The following is a 25,770-nucleotide window of genomic DNA, read 5'->3' on the forward strand; positions in this document are numbered from 1 at the left end:
ATTAAACAAGCTGGTCTTGTAGCCTCTTTGAAATGTGCAGCCTGGTCCATCCCCAGGCTCTACTGCACACAGCAGAGGCTCAGACCTGGGAACAGACGCATTAGAATGGGGAATGTGTACCCAGGGCTCACGGAAAAACAAGACTGTTAGTCTAAACCATGATCCAGCTTGACGTGACTCAAGTGACCTTTTTATTTACAGCAGGGGGGTTTAAAGGGGTGAGTGGAGAGTATGTGGTTCAGGGTTAGCGTTATGTGAAGATCTCATGCAATCTCCAGAAGTTTTGATAAGTCCCTTTGTATTTGTAGGTGTTGATCGGAAAGCACAAGACTATCTCAATGCAACTTCACAAATAGTCAGAAGGATTCAAAATACTCTCTCAGTACCACTCCTGAAATAGGACAGTCAGAGAGGATACAAACCAAGAAAACCACAGGTCCAGAGTCCTGGACCGCTGTCTAGCTCTCCTTCTCACCCACTACCCACAACCACACACCAAGCCTTATACTCCATCCTTAGGGCTCTTTGTTTTCAGGTTTTATTTTTGATCACGTGATGTCCCTTTTTTTGAGCCGACTCTGTTTCATTGATAATGTAAAAAAAAAAAGACAGCTCCTTATTTTTAATTCAAACCAAATTCAAACAGCGACGAAAGTTAAATTGATTTAATTAAATTGTAATTAAGAGGAAACTATTATTTGCAAAACCGGTTATAACAGTTTTGCTGCAAGTCATTAAGATTTGAAATCCGGGAAAAACAATTTAACTGAACTCGCTTTTTGTGTTTGGTGTGAATAAAAAAATAAGGAGCTGCCTCACTTTGGGAGGAGATATGCACATGAGCTCAAAGTCAAATATTACTCTTAAAGGACTAGGCTATGAATCAGACAGAGGTTTACTGCAATATTACCCGCTGTGGACTTCTGTAGGTCTCAAATGTGCAGTATGGAAAGAAGCACATAACAACAAGCCAGTGTTTCCATTGTAAAACATGATACTGGTACTGCGCTAAGGAAAGTTTGCTGGCCTCGCCTTTCAGGAAGTCTCTTACTGTTTCACGTCCTGGGTCATTTCACTTCAGCACTGTCTTCATCGTCAATAAGGGAAGCAGCTGGTTGGTTAACGACCAGAAAGAAGGTCCTGACAACTTTGCTTCCTGAGAAAGTGCAAGACAGTCAGAAGCAAGGCTTGCAAACAGAGCTTCACAATACAGGGAGGGCGTGGCCGGTTGCATCACTGCTCTGGGCCCTGGAGCCAGTTGTCAGGAGCGGGTTGCGGTGCTGACAGTGTGTGTGTGTGTGTGTGTGTGTGTGTGTGTGTGTGTTAATTGGGCGCTGATTTGTGCGGTTATGACACGTCTCATTACAGGGCACCGAGCAGCCTTGACATTTTAATTACTCCGAACCTGCTCCAGCAGAGGCAGGTGTGTGAATGCCAGCCTTCAGGGTCTCTTATGGATATTAGGCACCAGCACTGTAAAACCACTGGGATATGAATTAGTAAAGCCCAATATTTCTCTAATGCACGTGCATGACACCTTGAAGAAACTGCCATCTGTCTCAAGCACCCACGCATGTTCAGCCCCTCCAGTGGCCAGTTACTACTCAAATCTTATAATCGTTCAAGAACAGAGCTAACCAGTGCCTAGTGTTCCCTCATATTAGCTTTCTAACACTATAAAGCAAACAGCTGAAAGATCTTTAATGGAAGAATATGATTTATAGACCTACTAACAGTTAAGGAAACTGAGTTTAAAAGACTGGATCTCCTTTATAGACAAACAGACATAACAGGTTGGGTAAGTAGACAGTCAGAGAGACAGATAGAATGCCTCTTTACTAAGTTTACCTGACTTTATATATGTTACAGTGAAAGTGTGAAATCAGTGATTGTATAGAATCACTAAAATTGGCCAGCAGATGTGTGAGAGAAAACACTTCATACATTCACCAGGGATTGTACAGAATCACTGGTAGCGCTTGCCTTTTTAAATTACGTTTTACATTTTACATGCATTTATAGTTTAATATAATCATTTTTGGAACTATTTATTTTGTTCTTTTTCTTTGTGTTTCTATTCTATGGACATTTTATGAGCATTATCGTTTATTACATTATAATTTGTTTGAAGATTAAGTTGTTACTCGTGTTTGTTTATTTTGTTTAATAAATAATTGAATTCTGCAAGTATATATGTTTCTTGTATTTTGCATATATTCTGACTGTACTAGATAATAAGACTCATTTTATAAACCACAATATCATTGGTTTGGAATAAATTATCAGTGTTAATATTGTAATATGCATGCATGCCTTTGTTTCATCTAGAATTGATTACTGTAATGCACTTCTCTCTGACTAAAACCAAAAAAGTGAACATATTACCCCTGTTTTAGCCTCCTTACGCTGGCTCCCTGTGCAGTACAAAATTGTTTTTAAGATGTTGCTGTTAACCTATAAAGCCCTGAATGGATTAGCACCTAGTTATTTACAGGAGTTACTGACCCTGTATCATCCAAATCACACTCTTAGATCACAGGATGCAGGGCTGCTGGTTATTCCTAGGCTCAACAAAATGAACAGGGGAGGAAGGACTTTTTCATGCAGAGCCACTAAATGATGGACAGCAGTGTGGAGTAGTGGTTAGGGCTCTGGACTCTTGACCGGAGGGTCGTGGGTTCCATCCCAGGTGGAGGACACTGCTGCTGTACCCTTGAGCAAGGTACGTTACCTAGATTGCTCCAGTAAAAACCCAAATGTATAAATGGGTAATTGTATGTAAAAATAATGTGATATCTTGTAACAATTGTAAGTCGCCCTGGATAAGGGTGTCTGCTAAGAAATAAATAATAAAAATAAATAAATACAGTAGAGCAGCAAATTGTGTTATTTTGCACAATTTGATACATTCCTCATACTTTCAATAACACGTGACAGTGAATGTGTACAATCACTAGTGATTTTATAGAGTACAACAGAGTTCAGTTTCCTACATTCACTAAACTGGCTAGTGATTGTACAGCATCACTAGGGGATGCTATATAGGCACTGAATTTCACACTTTCACTGTAGCATGTACACTATACAAAGATCCTGAGCTCCCTCACAGCCTATCACAGCCTGCTAGGTGGCAACATGTAAAGGGTCCTTGTTGTCAGGACTGGATTTGATAAGGTCAGCCTGTCAGACCGGCAGCATGCACTAATCCTCCTCGACTCGACCTTTACGCTGTGCATTAGATCCATTAGATAAAGGCAGTCACTCTGGAAAATGAATGCCTTCTATATTTAGTTTCACAGTGAAGGACTCTCCGAGCTGCCTGCCACAGGTAATTCAGCCACTCCGGAAAATTATATCTCATGTAATGGCTACAAACTTCAGTAATCCCGAAGGCCAGGGCTGCAGCGAGCTGAGTAAATGTCGGTAATGCGAACATGAATTCAGCACAAAGCGAGGCGGGAGTGTATTACAATTCTGTAATGCAATCGAGGGGAGAATTCAATCGCTATGGGCATTCGGAACCATTAGATTGTGTTAGCGGCCTGCAATATACTTTGCAATCCAACTATTACTGCTGTTCCGCAACTGCATGTTGATTAGAAAACATTCTGGTTTGAACGTGTTTTTTTTTTTTTTGTTTTCAATTTTAAAAGTTTAGCCACATTTCCCAAAGGCTTTGTGAGAGAGATTAAAGTGTGACTAATTGTCAGAAACAGTTCCCCATTCTCCTCCCTGTAACCAGGGTCACCAGAAATAATAAGAAAAAATTCTCAAATAGGTTCTCCCTGGTCTTCCCCTTCCCCTGCGTAATGTCTTGGCATAGAACATGTGCTGCCCAGCCTTTTATCAATGATATTTACAGTGCAGTGCATTCAGTCCGTGTAAATGAATGTAAAAGGGATATATTGTAATTGTTTTGGAGGATTCTAGCTTGGCAATATCAAGGTATTAATAGAGATTATACTGTGCAGTTCTTTTTTAAGACCTGGGTTGAGGTGAGCTAAGTGATTCAGGGATGGCTGGGAGGGCCCTGGTTGTTCAGTTGCTCAGTGTAGTACAGCTCTACAGCAGTGTAATAAATTGAGCAATGTGATAGAATCCGTGCTGTTTCGGACACACTGGGGAGATGCTTTGTGGTGGGTGTTAATGAGATTGGGAGATTTTGTTCATCCAGTTGTGTGTGGCAGAGACTGTCGCCATGCACACGTTTTAATTAATCAGAGTCTGCAAGAGACTTTGCATCATCTCTGCAGGCCTGGCCTAGCACATTGCTCCTTTAGTGCAGCTGTAGATTTGTTGCTTTAGGGGATTTTAAAAAGAAAAAAAACTGAACTGTTCAAGGAAACCTTCTTCATTTCTGACTGCAGCACAGAAAGCTAAACCATGGAAAATTGTCATTTAATTTAGAGTGCCCAATGACTTTACCTCTATTTTCTCCCTGGTTTCGAATGTCCTTACCACAGCAATTCCCCACACAACTCAGGAGAGCCGAAGGTTCAGTGGGCGTCCTCCAATCCCACGACCAAGCCAGCTTCCTCTTCTACACCCAGGAACTTGAGAGTGGATGTCAGCGAGCTACCGCCTGGCCAGTAGGGTCCACTGTAGCATGATATGGAAAAACAGTTCCTTCCAATTTTGCCTCTCTAACTTACGGGAGCGCCAGAGCCAAAGCGATGCTGTTTTTAAAACAAAACCGAACTGGCTGTAACCCAAGAAACAAAAGTTAAATAAAAAAAACATGTGTGAAAAGAATAGTGTAAGTCCATTGGGGGCTGTGTTGTTGCCCCGAGGCAGTGCTGGAGGCTAAAAACAGTTCAAGAAGCAGTGAAAGAGTTTTGGGATCTTTTTGAGCCCCTCCAGTCCAGCTCTTGGCAGGGTCAGTGGGGTCCTGCCAATGAATCCGGATGGGAGTGATTACCAATACTTTCTCCATGGGATTCCAGCGCAGACAGCGAGCCGACAACGGAGGAAAATAGCACAAACACAGGAACTGTAGTGAAACACAAACAAAACAAAAGCCTATCTCAATTTGGAGACCTAGACTAAACACTTGTAGTAACTAAATTAAGACGGGACAGCTAAGCTGTTTCCCCGTATCAAAACACCAGAAACTTACAACACACAGCTGTTTAATATTTAAGCTACAAAAACTTTCTTCTTCGTAGTCTCTCTCCATTGTGGACAAAGCCCAGTTTTTGAATACCTCCTTAACTAGCTTCAGGTGTTTTCTATCATTTCAGCTGATTAGGTCGGCCATCTTGCCTGTCCCGGGTGTATTCTGGGAAATGTAGTCTTCTTGACTCTAATTGTCTGGGAGGACTACATTTGTCATCCTCGTGGTCATTTATATTTTACATTTACTCATGTAACATGTTATGCCCATTTTCCTTATCCTCACTTTACCACATTGTGCAGTGAGGGTTCACTGGAGAAACCAGCAATGCTTGTGAACTTTAATATAACAGCAGTGTGGAGGGCAGCAGTGTAGAGTAGTGGTTAGGGCTCTGGACTCTTGACCAGAGGGTCGTGGGTTCAATCCCAGGTGGGGGACACTGCTGCTGTACCCTTGAGCAAGGTACTTTACCTAGATTGCGCCAGTAAAAACCCAACTGTATAAATTGATAATTGTATGTAAAAATAATGTGATAAGTTGTAACAATTGTAAGTCGCCCTGGATAAGGGCATCTGCTAAGAAATAAATAATAATAATAACTTCAGTGGTAACAAAAATCTAAGCAGGTATGCTTGTAACCCCCCTATATGGCTTTTGGGCTCATGACTACCTGCAGTGCCTGACCCCTTTTTAAGGTCCGTCTAGGTGTACCTGATTGGTTTGGCATTTGAATTAGAAATGCAAACAAGGTTAATCATGTGATTAGACATGTGACTCCTGCAGCATTATAAGGCTGATGTGGTTTGCTTAAGCATTGTTGCTGATGAAGTCCACCCAACACTTGACGGTGATGGCTACTTTTATGATGATACCCATCCACCGAAAACAGCCACAGCAATCCCCGAATCTCAATGAAATTGAGCATGTTTGGGATGAACTTGAACGACATGTGTCATCACCATCCTCTCAGCACCGATTGTGTGAAATGTTACTGACTGAATAGTGGAGGGCATGATTGTTTTTTGATCACTTGTCATTTAAATACAGTAGTTATTCCAAAAAGTAACAAATACCATGCAGATGGCACTACAGCAGATTTGAAGTGCAGTACATTGTAATGACCTTAGGATTGCCATCGTGGGAACAACACTTTGGTCTCGCTAGCTCAAGTTTGCCCACGGCAGCGCTTTGAGGTCCATTGGTCTACGAGAACAGTGGGGATTGCTGAAGCGTCAGTATTTCCGTCTGGCTGAGCTCCTGAGAGCTCACACCATCAGAATCTATCGTGGAGCAGCCACAGGAGCAGATGCTGTATGTAGTGAAAGCATTTCTTTGCTGAAGTTTTGATGTTGACAGTGCAGCCGGCGGTGGTGTTATTTTAAATGCTGAACAAATCACTGCCCGGATTTCCTCTCTTGCGTATCACCAGCTAGATCAAGAGGTTCTGCAAAGCTTTGCTGTCCTATCCAGGGTTGAAATGTTTCTGCGTTCAGTTTAAAATACTGCACTACGGGCCAAAGTGCCCGATCAAATCAAACAGTCTTACAGCAAATCAATCTGTCTTCGTGCTGCTGAAGGTGACTAAAGTTTGTATCCATTGCCCCATCTTTCTGTCATTTTCACGGCATCCCTTATTGTTGTTTAGTTTTCTCTTTGGCATATCTCAACAACGCAGCCCTTTACGGATTGTTGGTCCGCACGTATAGAGTCTCTTTGTGCTGGACAGAGTGCCTGTGGCGCGGTAGCATCACAGCCCAGATGGTAATGGCACTCAGACACAGAAAGCTGCAAGGTCAAATGCGCTAATGCGCTTTTTAATTAGGCAAATTAACCAAAATAAAATGGTACAAACACTAACAAAAACACACTGGTTAAATTAAAAAGCACAAGGGCCAAAACAAAAGGTTTCACAAAAACAAATGATAAACAAACAGACAGCACAGCATGGAACACGAAACACAGAACACAGAACACAGAACACAGAACACAGAACACAGACCTCCACCTCTATCACCAACATTAATTCTACTAACTCTAACTAACACCCGTGAACATCTATTTTATACATCTGTCGACTCCAGCCACATTCCCATGTGTTTTGACAGGGAAATATTTAACTCCCTCCCTGCCAACCTACCATTCCCCAAACAAACACACACACCTGTGCACCGTCAGGGCTTTCACTCTGCCACACTGCCACAGTGGCACCATCTACTTTCAGAGTGTCCCACAGTTTTAGTAAAGCGTACTTAACTTTTTTTTCTGCCCAGCAAACGTAGCGATTACGATATACAGCCTGTTTCACCAACCCTGCTAGAACTAACTTGACCTGAATCTAACAGTAGATTAATAAGGATCTGTGAAACCAGCCGACACTGTCACAACGATAGCAGAAGTAAATGGTACTGCAGCTAATGAAAGGCAGGGAATTGAAACCATTTGTAACAACATGTTCCCGATTAAGTAAGAGTATACAGCTGGTGAAATGGGTAGCTTTTCTTTTAGTTTTTTTTTATTATGACACTAGTTGAGTTTATCAATGTAACACTTCTTTAAGATCTGATATCATTAGTACCTTTTTTATAATCAACTTTAAGCCCAACCGATGCTGTGTCGACACACTGCCGAGCAGCTGTAGTCTTTTATGACAATCAGTAATGTACTGTCAAAGGCATAAAATAGGAATAGCTGCATGTTCCGTTAGTGTTCTTTCTCTGCAGGCAGATGTGCTTTTATTTACTTGTCATATCTTTAGAAGGGAGCTTTGAAATGCAGATCAGTCTTGATTGCATGAATTACGATGCCTGTGTTGTTAAATTGCATCGTATTTATCTAGCAAATGTCAAAAATTGGTATGAAGAAAAAAGAAAAAAAGAGCCATTCATTTATTTGAAAACAGTTTGGAAAGATTGCATAGGACAATCCCAGTTGCTAAGCAAACCTTTCTGTCTGCCTCATTCAAAGTGTGTTTATTGTGTTACTGATTTAAGGCTATCCACATCGCCCTGATTCAAATGCATTCATTTCTCCGGCTTCTGAGAGCGCAATTAGATCTGAAATCAGCAACATTCAGAGATTGCATTGAGACTCACAGAGGTGAGAATCAGATCTCTTATCTAAAGCCCAGTGGCGTGGTATAATACAAAATAAAGTTTGAGGAGCACGTGTAACAGGCAGTGTTGTATGATGCTCTGCCGTTACTGATCCTGTCCCCTGTCGGAGGTTAAACGCTCTATAACCACGACTGCAGACGAGATCGGCTCTTTTGCACAGTGGTCAGGGCGCTCGCTTGCCGTGTACGGGGTCGCCATTCCCCGCCCTGTTAAACATGACCTTGGGCATCTGCAGTGGCTACCACAATCCCCAGATCTCTATCCAACTGAGCATGTTAGGGATGAGCGCCATGGCAATCCTCAGCACCAATTGCATAAAATATTATTGCCTGAATAGTCGGAGGCATTAGCATTTTTCTCTCTTGTCATTTAAATACAGTACTTGTTCCAAGAAGTTAAATAAAGTAACAAAAAGATGCAGGTTTATAGATCAGGAGCAGTAGTCGCTTGTAATGATTGTAGTTCCTCTAGTACTGCATCAGTATTGCAGATTCTGTCAGGTGCCATTGCAGGAACAACACTTTGCTCTCAAATTTGTTCACGGCACAGCTTCGGATTTCTAGGAGAACAGTGGGGATTACTAATGTGTTTGGATTCCAGGTTGGGGATCAGGTTTTTATTCCCAGTTTCATGGCGTGGCTGGATATGCAAGCACAAGGATCACTGCTCTAATGTGGAATCTAATATAGGGCTGTGTGAGCACAGCAGTATTCTAGGCACTATCAGACTCCACTCCATTGCAGCATGAAGAAAGTTTGAATCCACAGGAATATATTGTAATAAGGGGGAGCTGCATTTACTAAACGAAATTACGAACCCAAATCATGAAACCCACAGTCTCTTCATAAATTGCCTCTGTGTGTGTGTGTGTGTGTGTGTGTGTGTGTGTGTGTGTGTGTGTGTGTGTGTGTGTGTGTGTGTGTGTGTGTGTGTGTGTGTGAACACTGTAATTTAAACATTCATGCACAATTATTTGAATTGACTTATATATAACAAACAAAATCAATTAATATTTATAATTAAGTGTCAAGGTTTTTTCCTTTTCTTTTAGAATTTTTTTTTTCTTCGTAATAAGCATAATTTGCACAAAACACGCAATGTGTCAAGCAGGCACTACTTATACACTACTTAGCATAAAAAACTGAAATGCTGTGTACTTCTCTTAATGGCATTCAGTAAAATGTGACTGACAGCATAATGCATATGGCTTGACAAAGAAACTGAATAGAAAGCTTATAAACAAATAGTTTGAAGATGCTGTAAAGTTCCTAATTTTAGACTATAATCAGAACCGAATAGTTCTCCAGTAACTGTTTAAAATGAATTTGTATGGATTCTAAAAGATTTTCTTTGTATGTGTTCTATAACAAAAAAAAACTCTACAGTCTTTGTTACTGACCGTGGATGTGAACAGCATGAGAGATTAACAGCAGATGTGCTTGGTGTGTTGTTCAAAGGGGCTGACAATACCTTTTAACACAGGCCTAGTTTGTTTGCTTTTTGCTATACAAAATAATGATCTGAAAGTGCAGTAGAGTTTATAATAGTACAACACAACACTCACAAACTGAACGGTCAGCCATACACGCCACTTAAACAGTGCAGTCAGGGGAGGACGGCTTCACGTCCCGGCTGTGCGAAGTCGGTGGTCTTCGCTGGGGATTCTGGAGGAAACGTCGCATTGGCTCTGGCGCTCCCGCAGGTTAAGAAGGCAAAACCGGCAGGGACTGTTTCTCCTCATTGAGCTACAGCAGACCCTAACGGCCAGGCGTCCAGTGAGCTCGGGCGGACACCAGCAGGGCTGACCTTTGTCCTCCAGAGGCCGGTAGATCGCTGACAACCGCTCTCGAGTTCCTGGGTGTAGAAGAGGAAGCTGGCTTGGCCGTGAGATTGGAGGACGCCTACTGAACCTTCACCTGAGCAGTGTGGGGAATTGCTGCGGTGAAGGGAAGATAAATCAATAAATTGGGGAGACAATCAGGGGTAATATAATATCTCAGTTTAAAGAAATAAATAGAAAATAAAAACAGAAACCGGGCTCCTGACTGCCATGAAAGACATAAAGATCAGACCTTTTATTAATACAGTATGCACACATTAAATAATTGAAAAAAAATACAAGCATTTCAGTCTAATGAACATCCTCCATTCCCTATGTGTTTTGTAACTTTGCATGTAAAAATGTTTTTCAATTAATGGAAAAAAAAAAGCCCTTGTCCTTAGAAGTGGTTATCCTTGAACAATTAAAGGGCTCTCTAGCTCTCATCTTTGCAGTACATGGAGCAGAATAAACAGGTTATGCCTTTATATAGAGATACTGTATAAAAAGCTCCCAAACCATATTAGCTTGTACACATTGAATATGGTTCTATATGATGCACAGTGTCTTTCCTTCGAAGAACATTGCTCAGCAAACTTTGGAACAAAGTACAAATTTCCATAAATGAGTTGCCTAGTGAACCGTTCCTACCCAAGACCAAGAAATGATTTTCCAATAGATATGCATCCCTGTCTGTTTGCTATAATTACAGGTTAATGGACGTGCCTGCTTTTTAGTACAATGTACACAAGTCAATAAAGCCAGCAGCATAACCAGGCTTTGTTGCCACGGAAACCGTGGCCCCTGTTATCAGTTTTTCAACAGGTCAGCGAGAACTCTTTGTCAGCAACAGAAAGGAGTGCCTGTCATAATTTCCTTTTATTTTATTTTTTTACGTTTTCATTTTATTTAACTGTAATCTCTAAGATCCCTGGCTTTTCATAAGCTGTATTGAATTTGCCGGCTCTCGGACCCCAAATACTAAGTTAATATTTAGTATTCATGATCAAGCTTGGCCCCACACATTGATATAAATGGTAGATTGAATGCACAAGGAGATGAGATAACAGTCATGAGGGGATAAAAACCAACAGGGAGCCGAGGGAGGGAGGCTGTTGTCTCCAAGTAGATGTGCCCTTTAGTTATCACTATTATGTGACAAGTGATTCGGTCTTTGTTTTAAGGTCCTGTTTTTAAGAAAGATTCTGCTATGAGTCTGACTTTAACCAAATCAGTCATCTCGGCATTAGGCTGCTGTTGCTAAGCTGTCAACTGGGTCTTTCTGGTGTTTGTTTATCCAAACTGTACTGTGTCGTGCTATCCCAGTATAAAAGGATTTGCAATGAAAGTGAATGGCATAGAGAGAGCCCACTTGCCATAAATCTGTTATACTGTACTGCTAATGCAATGCTGTTATAGAAAACATGGCACTAGGGATCTGACAGTTCATTCAATACTGTATGGAACTCAGTACTGAGGACCAGAGGGCCAGAAATTCAATGCATTACAATGGAATCATTACAGTACAGAGATCTGGGAGCCAGCAAATCTAATACATTATCTGCGTCTTGAAACTGGTATTCTTCTGAAAATGTTTATTGAGTTGAGGCATTGCGTTGGTTCTTATACCCTTTGTTTTAAAAAAAAAAAACACAAAAAATGTTTCTGATTTCTAACAGTTTTTCTTCTGCTGAAGGCCTTGGGCTGTGTTCAGGAGAATCAATCCAGGAAATCAAAATCTTTGAGCCCCGGTTTCTTCCCTATCTTTCTTTCTTTCTTTTTTTTTAATTCACCGTAGACTACGCTCACAGTGCCTGATGTCTGATATCAAGAGCTTTTAGAGAAGAGAAAAGCGAGCCACCGAAACATCTCGCTGTGTGCTTTGAAAAGCCTTTCGTTTCATATTCAAAATAAAAAAGAACAGGGAATATTACCTTGACTAAAAGAAAAAAAACATCTGCAAAAAATAAAGACTGTTTGGTTTTAAATTGAATTTGACTGCAGGCTACATTTACAACACAGAGCATGGTAGCTGTGATACCTCTGGATAGCCTGCATTCTTCTTACAGTTTTAAGAATAAAAGAATAAAGGTCTTGTGTAAGCTGGAATACATCTCTGTTGAATAGTTCTTCTTTTGTTTGATTATAAACACACCAGCTTAGCAATCCCTTGGTTTCAAATTTCAACCCCGTCTTCCCTACCTGAATAATGGAGATCGCATTTTAATATCACAAGAAAATGGGTTTCTGTTTTTCTGCTTTCCATAATCATCAGACCAGTTTATGCTTTATAATAAGCTTCTGAAATTCAAATGTAATTATGTATGAGCAAGCATATGATTTACTATTACATTAAAATGAAGTTAACATTAATAAGCCATGAATAAGCACACATTAAAATATCACCACTAAGAATAAGTATTGAATTGGTTCTAAATTGATATTTACTTCAAATAAGAACTACCATACTTAATGCGTAATTATATTTAAATTATTGACACATTTTAGAACGTGAAAAACTATGGAAACATTGAAAAAAAAATCACTGCTGACCAAAATAATTATTGCTTACTCAATTTATTGCATGCGTTTAATTGATCTGAAAATACCCCCCCCCCCCCCCCAGCTAAAAATAAAATAATAATTAAATGACTCTTCAGAGAAAAATAAAACTTTTCATAAGCAGCAGATAACAAAACCAAACATGGTCTAGAAAAAGCTACAATCTCGTCATTGGCTGAAGGTTGCATTTGTGTAGTTGATGGCATTTGAAGTGAAGGAGTTAACTCAAGGTGTGTTGGTTTGACTGCTCCAGGTCTGTGCTTGTCAGGGCCCCTCATTACGAGAAAGCGAGTCGTCTCTTTTGTATTCATGATCGAACTCGGCCCCACACAGCCCCTCTGTTATTATTCTGCGATGAATTATTTATTTTATTTATTCATTTAAAAACATATTTATGCAGGGCAGCCAGGGGCTTGTTTTTTCCAGGCAAGCCTTCACACACAGTGCTTTTCATATTCATATTTTACAATTCTATACACATGAACAGCACACGGGCTATCGAAATAATTAAAAAATAACACTTAAGAAATTCACATTTTGATTGTGGTTGTTCTACATTGCAATTCAATCAGGTCAATCCGATTGAGAGAATAATGAGTCATTCATAAATGTAATGCATTTCAAATCTGACATATTTCTACATTAGCCCCATGCTTATAGCCTTATATTTTATTCAACACGATGTAACTGCTTTATGCATTCCATCAGGCATTAAAACATTGTAATAATGTGGGTAACACAGTATAGTGTAAAAGCAGGTGAAGATTCTGGAACACAAAGAGGATGGCACACACAGTAGGATGGCAGACAGTTCGGATAAAACTACTTACAAATCTTAATATGAGGGCAATTGAACCATTCATCAGTATCGCTAGCATCATATAAAAACTCAGACAGGAACTGGTATCCTGCCCCCTATAGGCAGTTTGCTATTGCATCAGGATCATTGTGCTATACTCTTAAATACAGTATTAAACCCATTACGTTGAGCTGGCTGGCAATGCTGGGGTCTGCTGATGGCGTCGCTTCTTTCTTCAGGGTAATACATTTGTACAATGACGTCATTTCAGAGTTTGGTTCTCTGTGCTTCAGTGGCATTGCTCGGTAACTCAATTCATAAGTTTGCTATCCTCCAAGTCAAACGAGTTCTGTCAGACTCTTTATATGCCTGTGATTTTTAGATTGCATCCCTTGTTGTGGAACACCTCATCAGTGGAAGCAATTTATCTGGATTACACACCAACTTCCCTTAAAGTACCTACCTATGTGGCAATAACAACTGTTTGTTTCAAATCTAATAGTGTTTCTCAGTAGTACGGTGCTGTCTCGTACATGCCTCCCAGACAAACAAAAGTTTAATAAAGTCTTAAACAGCAGCAGCTGTCATTCTTTGAATTTGGATTATGTTTACAGCACCTTTAAGCTGCAGTGTAATAGCATTTGCAACACAAACTGTTACTCAGACATTGAGAAGAATATGGCACAGGAAAAAGATTGTAATAATAACATGACATCAGTGACAAAATTAATGGCTTAATGTCCACCACTATTTAGATCATTAAAATAGAGCACAGCATGTGTAAGTTAACATGCGCACTAGCTTTGCCAATATAGCTAACCAATGTAGAATATTTTCTCAAAGACAAATGCTATAGTAAGACTTCTCAGAGACTTCATGTGGGTTTGGACTATTGAGACCATTCCAGATATTGTCTTCCACAAGTTGATTTTAATCAGAGTCCAACATTGCAGGCATTCAGCATTCACTCACTGACTATTCGCTCGCTGCATACCGTGAGCACACTACCACGAGACACACTCGCTTTCTTCTGGAGGGCGGAACTGCACTACAGTCAAAACATTCCCTCCGGGAAACACCATCACACACTCTCATCTGTACTTGGTTTCACTTTCAGTTAACAATAAATGTTATTTAAACTTTCCAATTTTTGTAACTTCTACCCCTTGATCAACCATTTAACTATAGCCTTCAACTGTTACACAATAAGTGATGGTCTAACGTGTTTAATATTCTGAATATAAAACCGTTCAGCAGATATCAGAACACTTCCTAAAAGTTATCAACTGCGCTAAGGTTAATTGTTAAACTAAAGGGTGCCCCTAAATATATATATATATATGCTTATGTAACATTCTGATAGTAAACATTTATAAGAGCCACTATTCCAACACCAACACTTTCTGTTCAATAGCTGTCTCATTTTGTAACTAAGTTTCTTTCTTTAGTGTCACTGTGTATGGATGAATAGTCGCTGGTGTCTACTGAATAGAATCTGCACTCACCGGTGAGGATTGAGATAAAAGCAATTACTGCTCCGGCTTGTTCTTACTGTGAACATGATTCGGATTTTTGAACATCTCACTTTAGAATTCCACTTCTAATGCCTTCAATCCATTTGCACAGCACGACACAGCAGAGATCTCTTATTCTGCTCAGGCACGTTAACCTAATTCTTCTCCAAGGGTTCTTGCATTGGAGCCATAGCTGCCAGTGAAAATGTCAGTTCTTCTAGCAGAAATGATATGGCCGCTCTAGGTCTGTAATGATCATAATTCCAGGACAAAGTTAAGCTGTTAGTATTATCAACCATTTGTGTTATTGTAACAAAAGCAAGAATAAATATTTGCTTAATGTAAAAAAAGGAAAAAAAAAAGTTTAGGAAATAAAATGTTTCAACAAAGTGTATTTTTTGTCTAACTAAAGCTGGAGCGCTCACATCGTACCATGTCAATATTTGATAATAGTGAATTATGAGACAAAAGGACAGAAGAACATCAGAAAATATACGAGCGAGAGGAGGTCATTCGGCCCATCAATGCTTGCCTGGTTCCAGTTATTGATCCCAAAATGTTGTCGATTCAGGTTCCCACCAATTCCGCATCAACAACATGGCTTGATAACCCATTCTATACACTCACCACTCTCTGTGTAAAGCAGAGTCTCCTCAACCTAAGTCTGTCTCCATTTAATTTCTAACTGAGTCCTCCAGTCCTGGTTACTGTGAGGAGTAAAGAATCATATTGGCCAAGGTTAACTGTGTCAACTCTTTTTTTTATAAGATTTTAAAAAATGTCAGTCAACTCTCCTAGCCCTTCTTTGCTCTGGGCTGAATAGATTCAATTCCCCAGCTTGCTTTGTGCTTCCAATGCCCTCAGCACTGGATCAGTGCATCGTGCTGGCACTGCACTGGCACAAAGAGCCATTTCCAACCTGTGCTGCTCACATTTGAGGCTGCAAAGGAGTTAATGCCTGGCGCTGGCAAGCCCGAGGCTTTTTAATGAAAAACAATAGTGTTTCATTGCAGCGACGCATTAATGCATTCATCAAGCCCTGAGATCTAAATGAAATGAACCTAAAACCTCAAGTCGGAGTAATAAATACACTGCCTTTCTGATCCACGCTCGCTTAATTAATTGATGCACTTCTCAGTGAGGTTCTGCGGGATTGTTAAATTAGTGATTGCGCTGCAGATAATTAAGTATGTCAATCAACTGCAGCACCTTCACGCTTACCAGTGTATGAAGCTGCTCTGTGTTTAATAAGAAATGTTTCAGATTGAGCTTTTGTTTTAATAAGCTTTGCTAAAGTATTTATAAAGCCATGGAATATTTGTTTTAGTCTGGTAAACCTTATTAGTGAAGATATTGGTTTACGGTCAGTATTGCGCACTTAGTCCTGAACGGATCAATATGTGTTTGAAGATGTTAAAAAGATAAAAAGGCAGAAATAATTAACTGCTTCAGGACAGGGATGTTTAGAATAATATTACGTTTAGATTTCACCTGTAATAATCAATAGGCTTTACATTGCCTTTAGTCACCGTGTGCATAATTGTACCACGTTAAGTTTCCTATCTATGTATCTATTTTATAATGCATATGTTAGGACCCCAACCCGAAATACGCCCCCATCTAGATTGGGGTTAATTCTAATTTTTAGAACCCAAAATCTTTTCGTGTTCAGGGTGGGGTTGCCTTGCGAATGATCCCATCGCAATACAGAACATTCACTTAACCCAGGAGTGGGCAATTCCAGTCCTGGGGGGCCGGTGTCCCTCCTGGCTTTTGTTCCAACTGTCTTCTAAATTACTTAATTAGACCAATGATTGGTAATAATTGGTCCAATCAAACAGCAGCCGTAATATTCTGTTTAATTCTAACAAATAATAACATTAATAACTAAACAAACATGCTCTATGGGTAGAATTGTACACAAGTTATCTTTTTCTTTTCTTGTCTTTTCTTTTTATATTGTTTTACCTAAGATTTAAAATTGAGTGTTGAAAGTTGTGGGTGAACTTTTTCTAGTTTTGTTAGTTTTTATGTCTCTTCATACACGATCGGCTTCATTTTCATATAATAATAATAAATACATAAATTAGATTGTTTTATTTGAAAGCAGAGGAGTGCAATGTATTTATTTATTTATTTATTTATGTATTTATTTATTTTCCAAAGGAGCACAGTTTAACACATATGGGGCTACTCCGAGAATATTTCAAACTATATTGTTGGAATATATTTTCTATTGTTTTGGCCAGGTTACAACATTTCAATCAATCAATCAATCAATCAATCAATCAATCAATCACTCAATGTATTTTTATATAGCGCCTTTCATGGCAATGCCACCCCAAAGTGCTTTACAGGAAATCAATAAATAAATAAATAAATACAAAGAACAATGTCATAACTAAAATAAAAGCAGGATTGCAGACATTACAAAACGATTTACATAAAAATAAAGAAAACTCTCACTGCTTTTTCTGAAAGATCTTCTTCAGATCAGGTTCAGGTAAAGTGAATGGGGTGGGGTCCTAACATATATACATTTTTTCAAAGTTTTGGCAACATCTCGCACTCCATAGCTCACACTGTTTTAAAATGTCTAAAAATGTAAGTTGATATATTGCTTTTCGATGCTCACAGCGATGCTGACTGCATTGTGCTATATTTCAAACCCTCACAACTAAAACTAAAGTGCAGTGCTGTATTATGCAGAAAGAGCATAGCCAACAGTGAAACACAAGCCTGCTAAATCCCCGTGCAGTATGGTAGAACATTGTAAAACACATACCACTGGTTCCACACACCCCAGCTAGCTCTGCTATCTCTCATAGAGCCGGTTTCACAGATCCTGATTACCACAATCTTGGATTACTTTACCTGAACACCATTATTGTTAATCTGGGTCTGTGAAACCAGCCGAAAATGTTGTTGCTTTAAAAGTCCACAATGGTAAAGGAATGAAACAATTATTATTATTATTATTATTTAGTTCTTAGCTGACGCCCTTATCCAGGGCGACTTACAATTGTTACAAGATATCACATTATTTTTACATACAATTACCCATTTATACAGTTGGGTTTTTACTGGAGCAATTTAGGTAAAGTACCTTGCTCAAGGGTACAGCAGCAGTGTCCCCCACTGGGGATTGAACCCATAACCCTCCGGTCAAGAGTCCAGAGCCCTAACCACTACTCCACACTGCTGCCATAGGTAAGGTAACATTAGGTAGCCCAAAATTGGATCAGGGTTTGCTAAACTACCACTAGCTATCCACAGTAAAGCCTGATAAATAATTATTCAAAAGCACCATGCACAGTTCTGAGATTGTTTTCTAAGTGTATAGAATAATAGACTGAGATGTCGATAAATACCTGGATACACATCTATTCATAAGACAGAAGGTACCATAGGTGGAACTCAAGATCACATTATCTCAATTGGAACTATTCAATTAGTCAGAGATAAGATCAGATCAGATAATCCAGACTGTATTGCTGGAGTTCATGTTTATTTCAGAGCCCCAGGCTTGGATAATCTGAATTGCTGGGGATCTGCAACGATGATTAAATTTTCAGATAACTCAAGCAGCTTTCGCGCAGGTAGGCTGAGAGCGCTGTAGCTCGGATAATTAAAGTGAAAATGTCAAAACGAAAGCAATTACATTCCTTTGTTAACCTTTTATATTTGTAGGCTGCCTATATGTTATAAATGCTTATGAAAAACATTGCCTTGTGACAAAGCCATTACAGAATTAGACAGCTTCCATCTCTTTTTTTGGGGACTTTCTGGTTGCAGATGCCCTCTAGTCTATAAAACTATATTTAGAAGTTGCTCCAAATTGGAATTCCAGTAAGGGGTTTCAGATATGAAGCATCTGATTATTTTGAAACCTGTATAAAAAAACAAAAAATCAAAATACAACTTTGATAAAGATAACTGATGTGCAGCGTTAGCATTACATAATTGCACACGTTTGCTGTAAGGGTAGCAGTGCCGTCATTAAAATTGAATCCGGTAACACTTTGCATTAAGTGTCTGTAATTACTGTGTATTTACATAGTAGTTACTTAGTAAATACAAGTGTACTTACACATAATTACAATGTTATTATGCATGGTTACAATGTACTTGCTGTGTAAAGCTGAATGACTGATTTGGATGATGGCATCTGCCAAATAAATACATAATAATAATAATAATAATAATAATAATAATAATAATAATAATAATAATAATAATAATAATAAGCAGAACATTAAAAAAATAAGATTCTGAAAGCTTTTAGCTCTCCAAAAGGAAAGCAAAAAGACACAAGTGCTAAAGCTAAATCGTTTAAGGCTGCTTACAAGCCTCTAATAAATGTCAGAGTTGTTTGTCTATGGTTTCATTTTTCATTTTTTCCTTTCTGAAACAAAATGTGCTAATGACGATTTCGATTAAAAAAAAAAGAAGGCTTTGAGAAACCAGCCAATTAGAGGTAAAATGCATTCCAAAGAAAAATGCGTGCTGCATATCAGAAATTCATATCCTGGGATGATCGGCCTGATTGAAATGCGGTATGCATCGTCCCCTGAAATAGCTGATTAGTAAACATGTCAAACCGCACTGAAGTTGCGATTTTAATGTTCATTTTAAAACTGATTGGCAGAGTCCTTAAAGATAAACACAGATTTCCGTCTTAACTGCAGACGGCAGTGTTGCCAGCAGGTAGTACACTATGCAAATTTCTTAAGTGTCTCAGCAACTGCGTTCAGTTGCCTGATAAACAAATTACTTAGAGTGAAATGGAAATAATAGAAACGCAACAAGCTTGATTTGAGTTCTCGTGTATTATTATGTCCATTTGACATGCTGTTTTTTTTTTCCTCGCTCCTGAAATTTCTCTTCATAATCGCTTTGTGTATCATTTCAGAAAAAAAAATCTTCTGTTTGATATGTTTTATTAAAGACCCGGTGAGTTCTATCAGAACTATCAAGTCCCTGGTTAGTCACCTGTCCACAGACTGTGTGCCATTTATCTGGGGGGTGAGGGCGGATGGCGGGGGGTATGCGTGCATCTCAGGAGCAATTTTTTTGACCTCAGCTGTGATGATTAGAAAAGCAATTGGTGCGTAGCTGAGTAAATTCCTCCTTTCAGATGTCGACAGCATATGTCAGAAAAAACTCAACCCGATAAAGCGTTAAATGGCTCATTTAAATCTTCATTAGCATGCATACCTCCTGTGTGCGTACGTGTGTGCGTGCGTGTGTATCGGCATGGAGTTTATAATAATAGCTTTAAAAACTAGAGCAGATGCATGTGTCAGAGCGGGGCCCCTGAATATTTTTTCACAATAGGCTACTGGCAGCCCAGGCTGAGAAAATACATCAATTAGGGGATGTGGGAAGGCGTGTGCTGGGATATTTTGTATGACACAAGGGCTGCTCAACACAGAAGCTGTACAGATGGGATATCGCACTGCTGAGCTGCAGCTTCCAGATATGTATATAATATTGGAGTGCTCACCTGACTTGGGGTACCCCTAAACTTAACAGCCCAGAGCCCCGTAAACACAAATCTGGGCCGATGGTATTTGAAACAGTAGATCTAGGCTATGCCTTACATTACACAGCACAGTTCCATAGCACATCTTAGCTGGAATGGTGGTAGAGGAATCAAGTCCAGGTGATCTGAATCTACAAAATGAACTGTTGAACTTCAGATGTACAGAGTCCATATCACTCAGCTGCCTGCACATTTTCTAGATGTTTTCAAGTATCCTTTACTGAGCCTAATAGAGCTGTTCTGCTTGCCAACCTGCCACCCCTGAACTATGATACTCTGGCTCCTGGTTGATCTGCTCTTTGAGAAACTTACAGCTTAAGCTTTTTTTTTTTTTTTTGGTTTAGTTTTAGGGCTTGCAGATTGTTTGTTTGTTCTGACTCCTGATCCTCTGGTGTTATCGACCCGTTCTTTCAAACAGGAAAAAAAAAGTGTTGTTTTCACTCAGCTGAACGCAACACTCTGATTCATTTTGTCTGTTCAGAGCTGAGAAAGTGAGCGAGGTGCAAGCAAGTGGGCCTCTCTATCGACAAGGGCTGTCTCTCCACTGAAGTGTAAACGAGGCAGATGTGTCCCGCACTCGCAGGCAGCCTCAATTGATTAAGCCTGTGTGCGTTCCCCTGCCCCGTCTGTACTGAAGAAACAAACCCCCCCCCCCCCACTCCCGCACCATTTTGTGTCTGGTTGACCTACATACGTAAGCTACAAACAAGCTGCCATCTGAGACAGTGAATCACTGATGACTAAACCTGCCCAGGTTTTTACTGGTCAACTAACCAGGCCAGCTGCACACAACCTGCTGTTGAGTTACCGAGGGAGCAGATTGTACACAGGCCAGGGTGCACCGAGGCACAGCACACCTTGCCTTTTTAAAGAGAAATGAGAATGCAATCTGTATGTTCTAACGGTTTAAACTGGATCTTGTCCTTTCCTTCAAAACAACGATAACCATTTTTTTTCCCTTTCACAAAGAAATAGCTACTCTATCAACAATAGCAACTTTATCGCTGTTTCCCCTGTTGTTGGACTGAATGTCATATCATGTTTTTTCTTCGTGTTTTTAAGTACCACATTAGTTCAAGCTGCTTCTCCTACTTCCTGTGCTTCAGGTCACTCTCATTTTCATAGTCTCGCCTCACTCCTTCATTCCCATCGTCTCAGTCTCACTCTGCTAGAGAGAGGAAGCCTCATAACCATGACGATGTGGAACAGTTCTTTTAAACTCACATGCCAATGCATTCTGGAACTTTCTACCTGTATTTCTGCTTTACACTATGCAGGACTACATGTACCAAAATACATCGCCATGTGTCATTATCATTGTGAACCCAGAGTTATAGGGTCGTCCAACTTATCCCTAGAAACTTGTCAACAGTGCCTGTGTGCTAAGAACGAACACAGTTGTGGGTAGCACTGAGAAATTGACACACAGGCACTATATATAAAAGGGAATCTATAGACTGGTACACAGTCACCCCTCCCTGTATATCCAAGAGAATCCATAGACTGACAAACATCCCTGCACCCCGCTGGTTATTTATTTTGTGCATTCAGGCTGCGGAGGTTCTCTGTTTGCAAAAAAAAAAAACACACACAAGGAGACTGAAAAAAAAAGAAGATATTTGTATTCTCAGACGAAGGCCAGGCTTTTGTTCTTTATAATTAGCCGTTAGCGCTAATCAAAATAATTCTCCGCGGCTGTGTAGTAATAATTACAGGAGAGCAGGAGACCTGACACAGGAGGAGGGGAGACAGAAAGGAAACGCAGAGAAAGTAATCACAGTCTGACTAATTTGTTATTGCGACGGGGGGTGGGGGAGGGGGCGGGGGGGGGGGGTCATTTTGTGAAAATGCAGATGAGTCAGAAATTAAAGCAATTAGGGGCCGGATGAGATCATCTTGAAAATTCTGTTTCTAATTTAGAAAAGCTGCCCCCACCCCTTACATCTCTCACACACCCCAAAACACACACACAGTGTGTGCACGGATCATTTCTCCCGTGTAATATAGTTTAATGGGTTTATCTGGAAAGCAGGTTTGAGTGCTTGGGTGGGTTTTCATTGGGAATGTGAATGTAGGACTCCTGCATGGATAATAATAATACTGTTCTAGTACAACACAGCCTGTTAGCCTGCACAGCATGGCAAGGTATAGGCACGCTATATTGAAATATATTTTTTAATATCCTTTTTTTTTTTTTGTAAATCAGTACATTATACTATATATTTACAATCAAAACCTGATTCATGTTGCATATCATATATGCAGTCTCCCTATATCCAGACAGCAGTGGCACTGACAGGTTAGGGTAAGCAGTGGTTACAGTAAGCAGAGAGAGTCTCTTAATTGCACTTTTTGCTTCTTTTGTGCTGCAGCGGCAGACTGTGTACACTGCTGCCTGTGCGAAAAGCTTTTCCAACTTACTCACCCTATCTCAGTGACACCTCTCCCTAACAGCCTCTGAATCCTCTTTCATTAGCAGACACACAGATCCCTGGCACTCAGTGCGGTACAGCACCCCGCTGCTTCACACTTTACACCTGACAAAACCTTAGCTCGCCAATTAGAGGGGGGCGCTGAGATCTAATGTCTGTGCGTGTGCGCGTGCATGTGAGTGTGCGTGGGCATGTGCATGTGTGTGTGTAAAGCCGAAGGAACACAAAGCCACTTTTTCAGGAACAGTGGCTTGAAACTTGGTTCCAGAAGACTGAGAGACCTAGTTTGAGGCAACTTTGCTGTATCACATCCAAGGTCTCCCCTTGTGTGCCAAGCAGTGGCCTCAAAACCTTGTGTTACCTCAGCTTAAGGGGTTGACTCAGCGGTTAGGCTGATACTGGGGTCATCACTGGAGCAAGCTCGCATTGTGAGGCCCATCCAGTTGAAACAAGCAGCATGATATAAGACAGATATCTACAAATGTATTTTTGCTAGTGGTTTCTGTGTTCTGTTTGCATGTGGAGTTCCGTGGCTCCTGTATTGAAGCTGTATCTTGTATCTCTGTTGCTCTGTCTAACAGTCTGCCACCTTGCTTGCGGGTCTGTGTTTCTTACCCTGTCTCTTTGGTTTAGATCTTTTACCTGCAATGCTGTTGATCTTTCACAAGTTGTTTTCAGTCATGCATTATATAGTTTCTGAGAAGCTTTCAGAACGATACTTTATAAACAAATCCTTATCTTATTTCTTATATCAGCAATGTGAATTCAACCCATTATGAATTCTTACATGCCAGTTCCAGTGTAAAATAAAGCAGTATCATAAGAAAATGCACAGAAGACCCTTATAAAAGTCTACCACTGTATTTTTTTCATATCATCTTTGCAGTTTTTCCGTGCTTTTTTCCCCATGGTTATACAATGCATATATCATAGTTACTAGCCTTTATCCAGGTACTGACCAGGCTTGACCTGGCTTCGCTTCTGAGTTCTGAGGAGATCCCAATACAAGGTGACACAATGCAGACCACGTGTGTGTGTTTAATCCTCGGATTGGTCTCTCTCTGACGTGTTCCTCGTTTCTTTATCCCTCAGGTGTGCTGGCTATGTTTGCCCAGCAGCCACAGGACCTGGTGGTCGTGGCTGGGCAGCCAGTGACCCTGCCCTGTGCCATCCCGGGGTACCACGGCATCGTGCTCTGGATCAAGGACGGGCTCGCCCTCGGAGTGGGTAGAGATCTCTCAGGTAGGTCTTTGATACTTCTATACTCACCTATGCAGTTCCTATTTCTGTGCTAAATGTCCACATTAAATCCTTATCACAAAAACACAGCTGACTGGAATTAGAAAGAGAGCGACAGGTAGAGACGTCCGAGGATAACCAGTAGATAACGAAAAACAGGATTTATTTTTTATTTTTTACTTTCCACATGAAAATACCCTTGAAAATGCCCTTAATAAAAGTGCACCATTGAAAAGTATGGTAAAAACCAGGGTTACCAATGGGAAATACTTACAATGCAAATTCATCTTCCTGACTTTTATATCCATCTCCGTCTCTGTGGGAATCACAGAACTTGGGTAAATAAACAAATAAATAATTAATCTTTTGTTTGCTTAACATCCCGCTCATCTCAATTTGAGACACATGCCCAAAACAAATCCTTTTGGCTTGTCACCCATGCAGATAACATTCATCGCCTGCTATTTATAAATATGCTGATTGCGTGCATCAAAATATCAGCTGAACTAGATCAGGGTTTCAGTGTTTTCTCAGCTAAGCGTACAACAGGTTTGGTGTACATCAGGCCTGTTTGCTTGTTGCCTCCGGATCGTTGAGGACAGACGTGTTTTAAATTCGACCTTTGCGATACAAGAGGTTGAGCATCTCTGTTTGGATCTTGCTGAAAGCAACGTACACAGAAAACAGTTATTTTTAATGCATCAGTAAATACAGTAAATATGCCCCGCTAGCTTCTGATCCTGAGGCTTGCAGATTCCAGATTTCAGACTAAAATAATTGTCTTGCGCGTGACCCCTGGTCTTCCATTGCTCTGCTTGAGGTGAAGTGCGTGGCTGCCGGTGTGCAATGTCCTGTCTTTGAATGCACTGCTTTAATTGGGTCTCTAAGGGTGAGAACTTACCATTAAATCCCTTCCATTACTTCGACTATCAGAATGAGAGATGTTGGAAGCCACTGGCCGCTAATGGTAGTAAATGTTGCTGAGCGAAGTTTAATGAAATCCCTTTGGTGGTAAAACGAATGCCGTTTCATGGCCTTTCAATGGCAGTTAATGGCAGCAGGTGGGAACAGAAGACAGGTCTCTTGCTTGCCTCCACAGTGAAATAAATTAGATGTTATGGCAGATCAATGATGGGCCAGGTAGAGTATTGAGCGCTCTTCGGCTCAGCAGTAAAATATATTGGGGTAAACAGCATCTAGAGTGAAACAGGATCTTCGGTGTTTAGCCAAAATGGATAATCAGCTGGAGTCGGAGTGTTTGCTATTGTGCTCCTCGTTTGTGGAACTCTGTTCTGGTTGACATCAGGCAGGTTGAAAAATTGGATTATTTTAAGTCTAAATTGGAAACAATGTGCTTTTATGGAATTGGTTGTAGCTGGAGTGTATTGTACTACTACAGTACTACTAATACTACTATTATTATTATTATTATTATTATTATTATTAATAATATTAATAATAATAATAATAATAATAATAATAATAATAATAATAATAATAATAACAAACTTTTTGTGAATCATTGTGTAAGAGAGAATTTCCCATGTCACTGATGGCCAGCTCTACCCTTACATTAGCGCAAAAGATAAATAACTCCAGCCTTGCTTTGTGATTTGCACCTGTTATAACTAATA

The 25,770-nt window shown here is 40.1% G+C and overlaps 1 protein-coding gene across 2 annotated transcripts in view; it reads left to right on the top strand.

Annotated features, from left to right (window-relative positions):
* The window catches only part of LOC131707258 (kin of IRRE-like protein 3), a 159,458-nt gene that overhangs the window by 78,490 nt on the left and 55,198 nt on the right, over positions 1 to 25,770 (top strand). For both annotated transcript variants that reach the window (XM_059009571.1, XM_059009570.1), the window contains exon 2: positions 23,990 to 24,139. In XM_059009571.1, the coding sequence (XP_058865554.1) occupies positions 23,990 to 24,139 (150 nt within the window). The remainder of the gene's footprint in view (positions 1 to 23,989; positions 24,140 to 25,770) is intronic.

Source organism: Acipenser ruthenus, chromosome 39 (genome assembly GCF_902713425.1).
Source record: "Acipenser ruthenus chromosome 39, fAciRut3.2 maternal haplotype, whole genome shotgun sequence".
NCBI lineage: Eukaryota > Metazoa > Chordata > Actinopteri > Acipenseriformes > Acipenseridae > Acipenser > Acipenser ruthenus.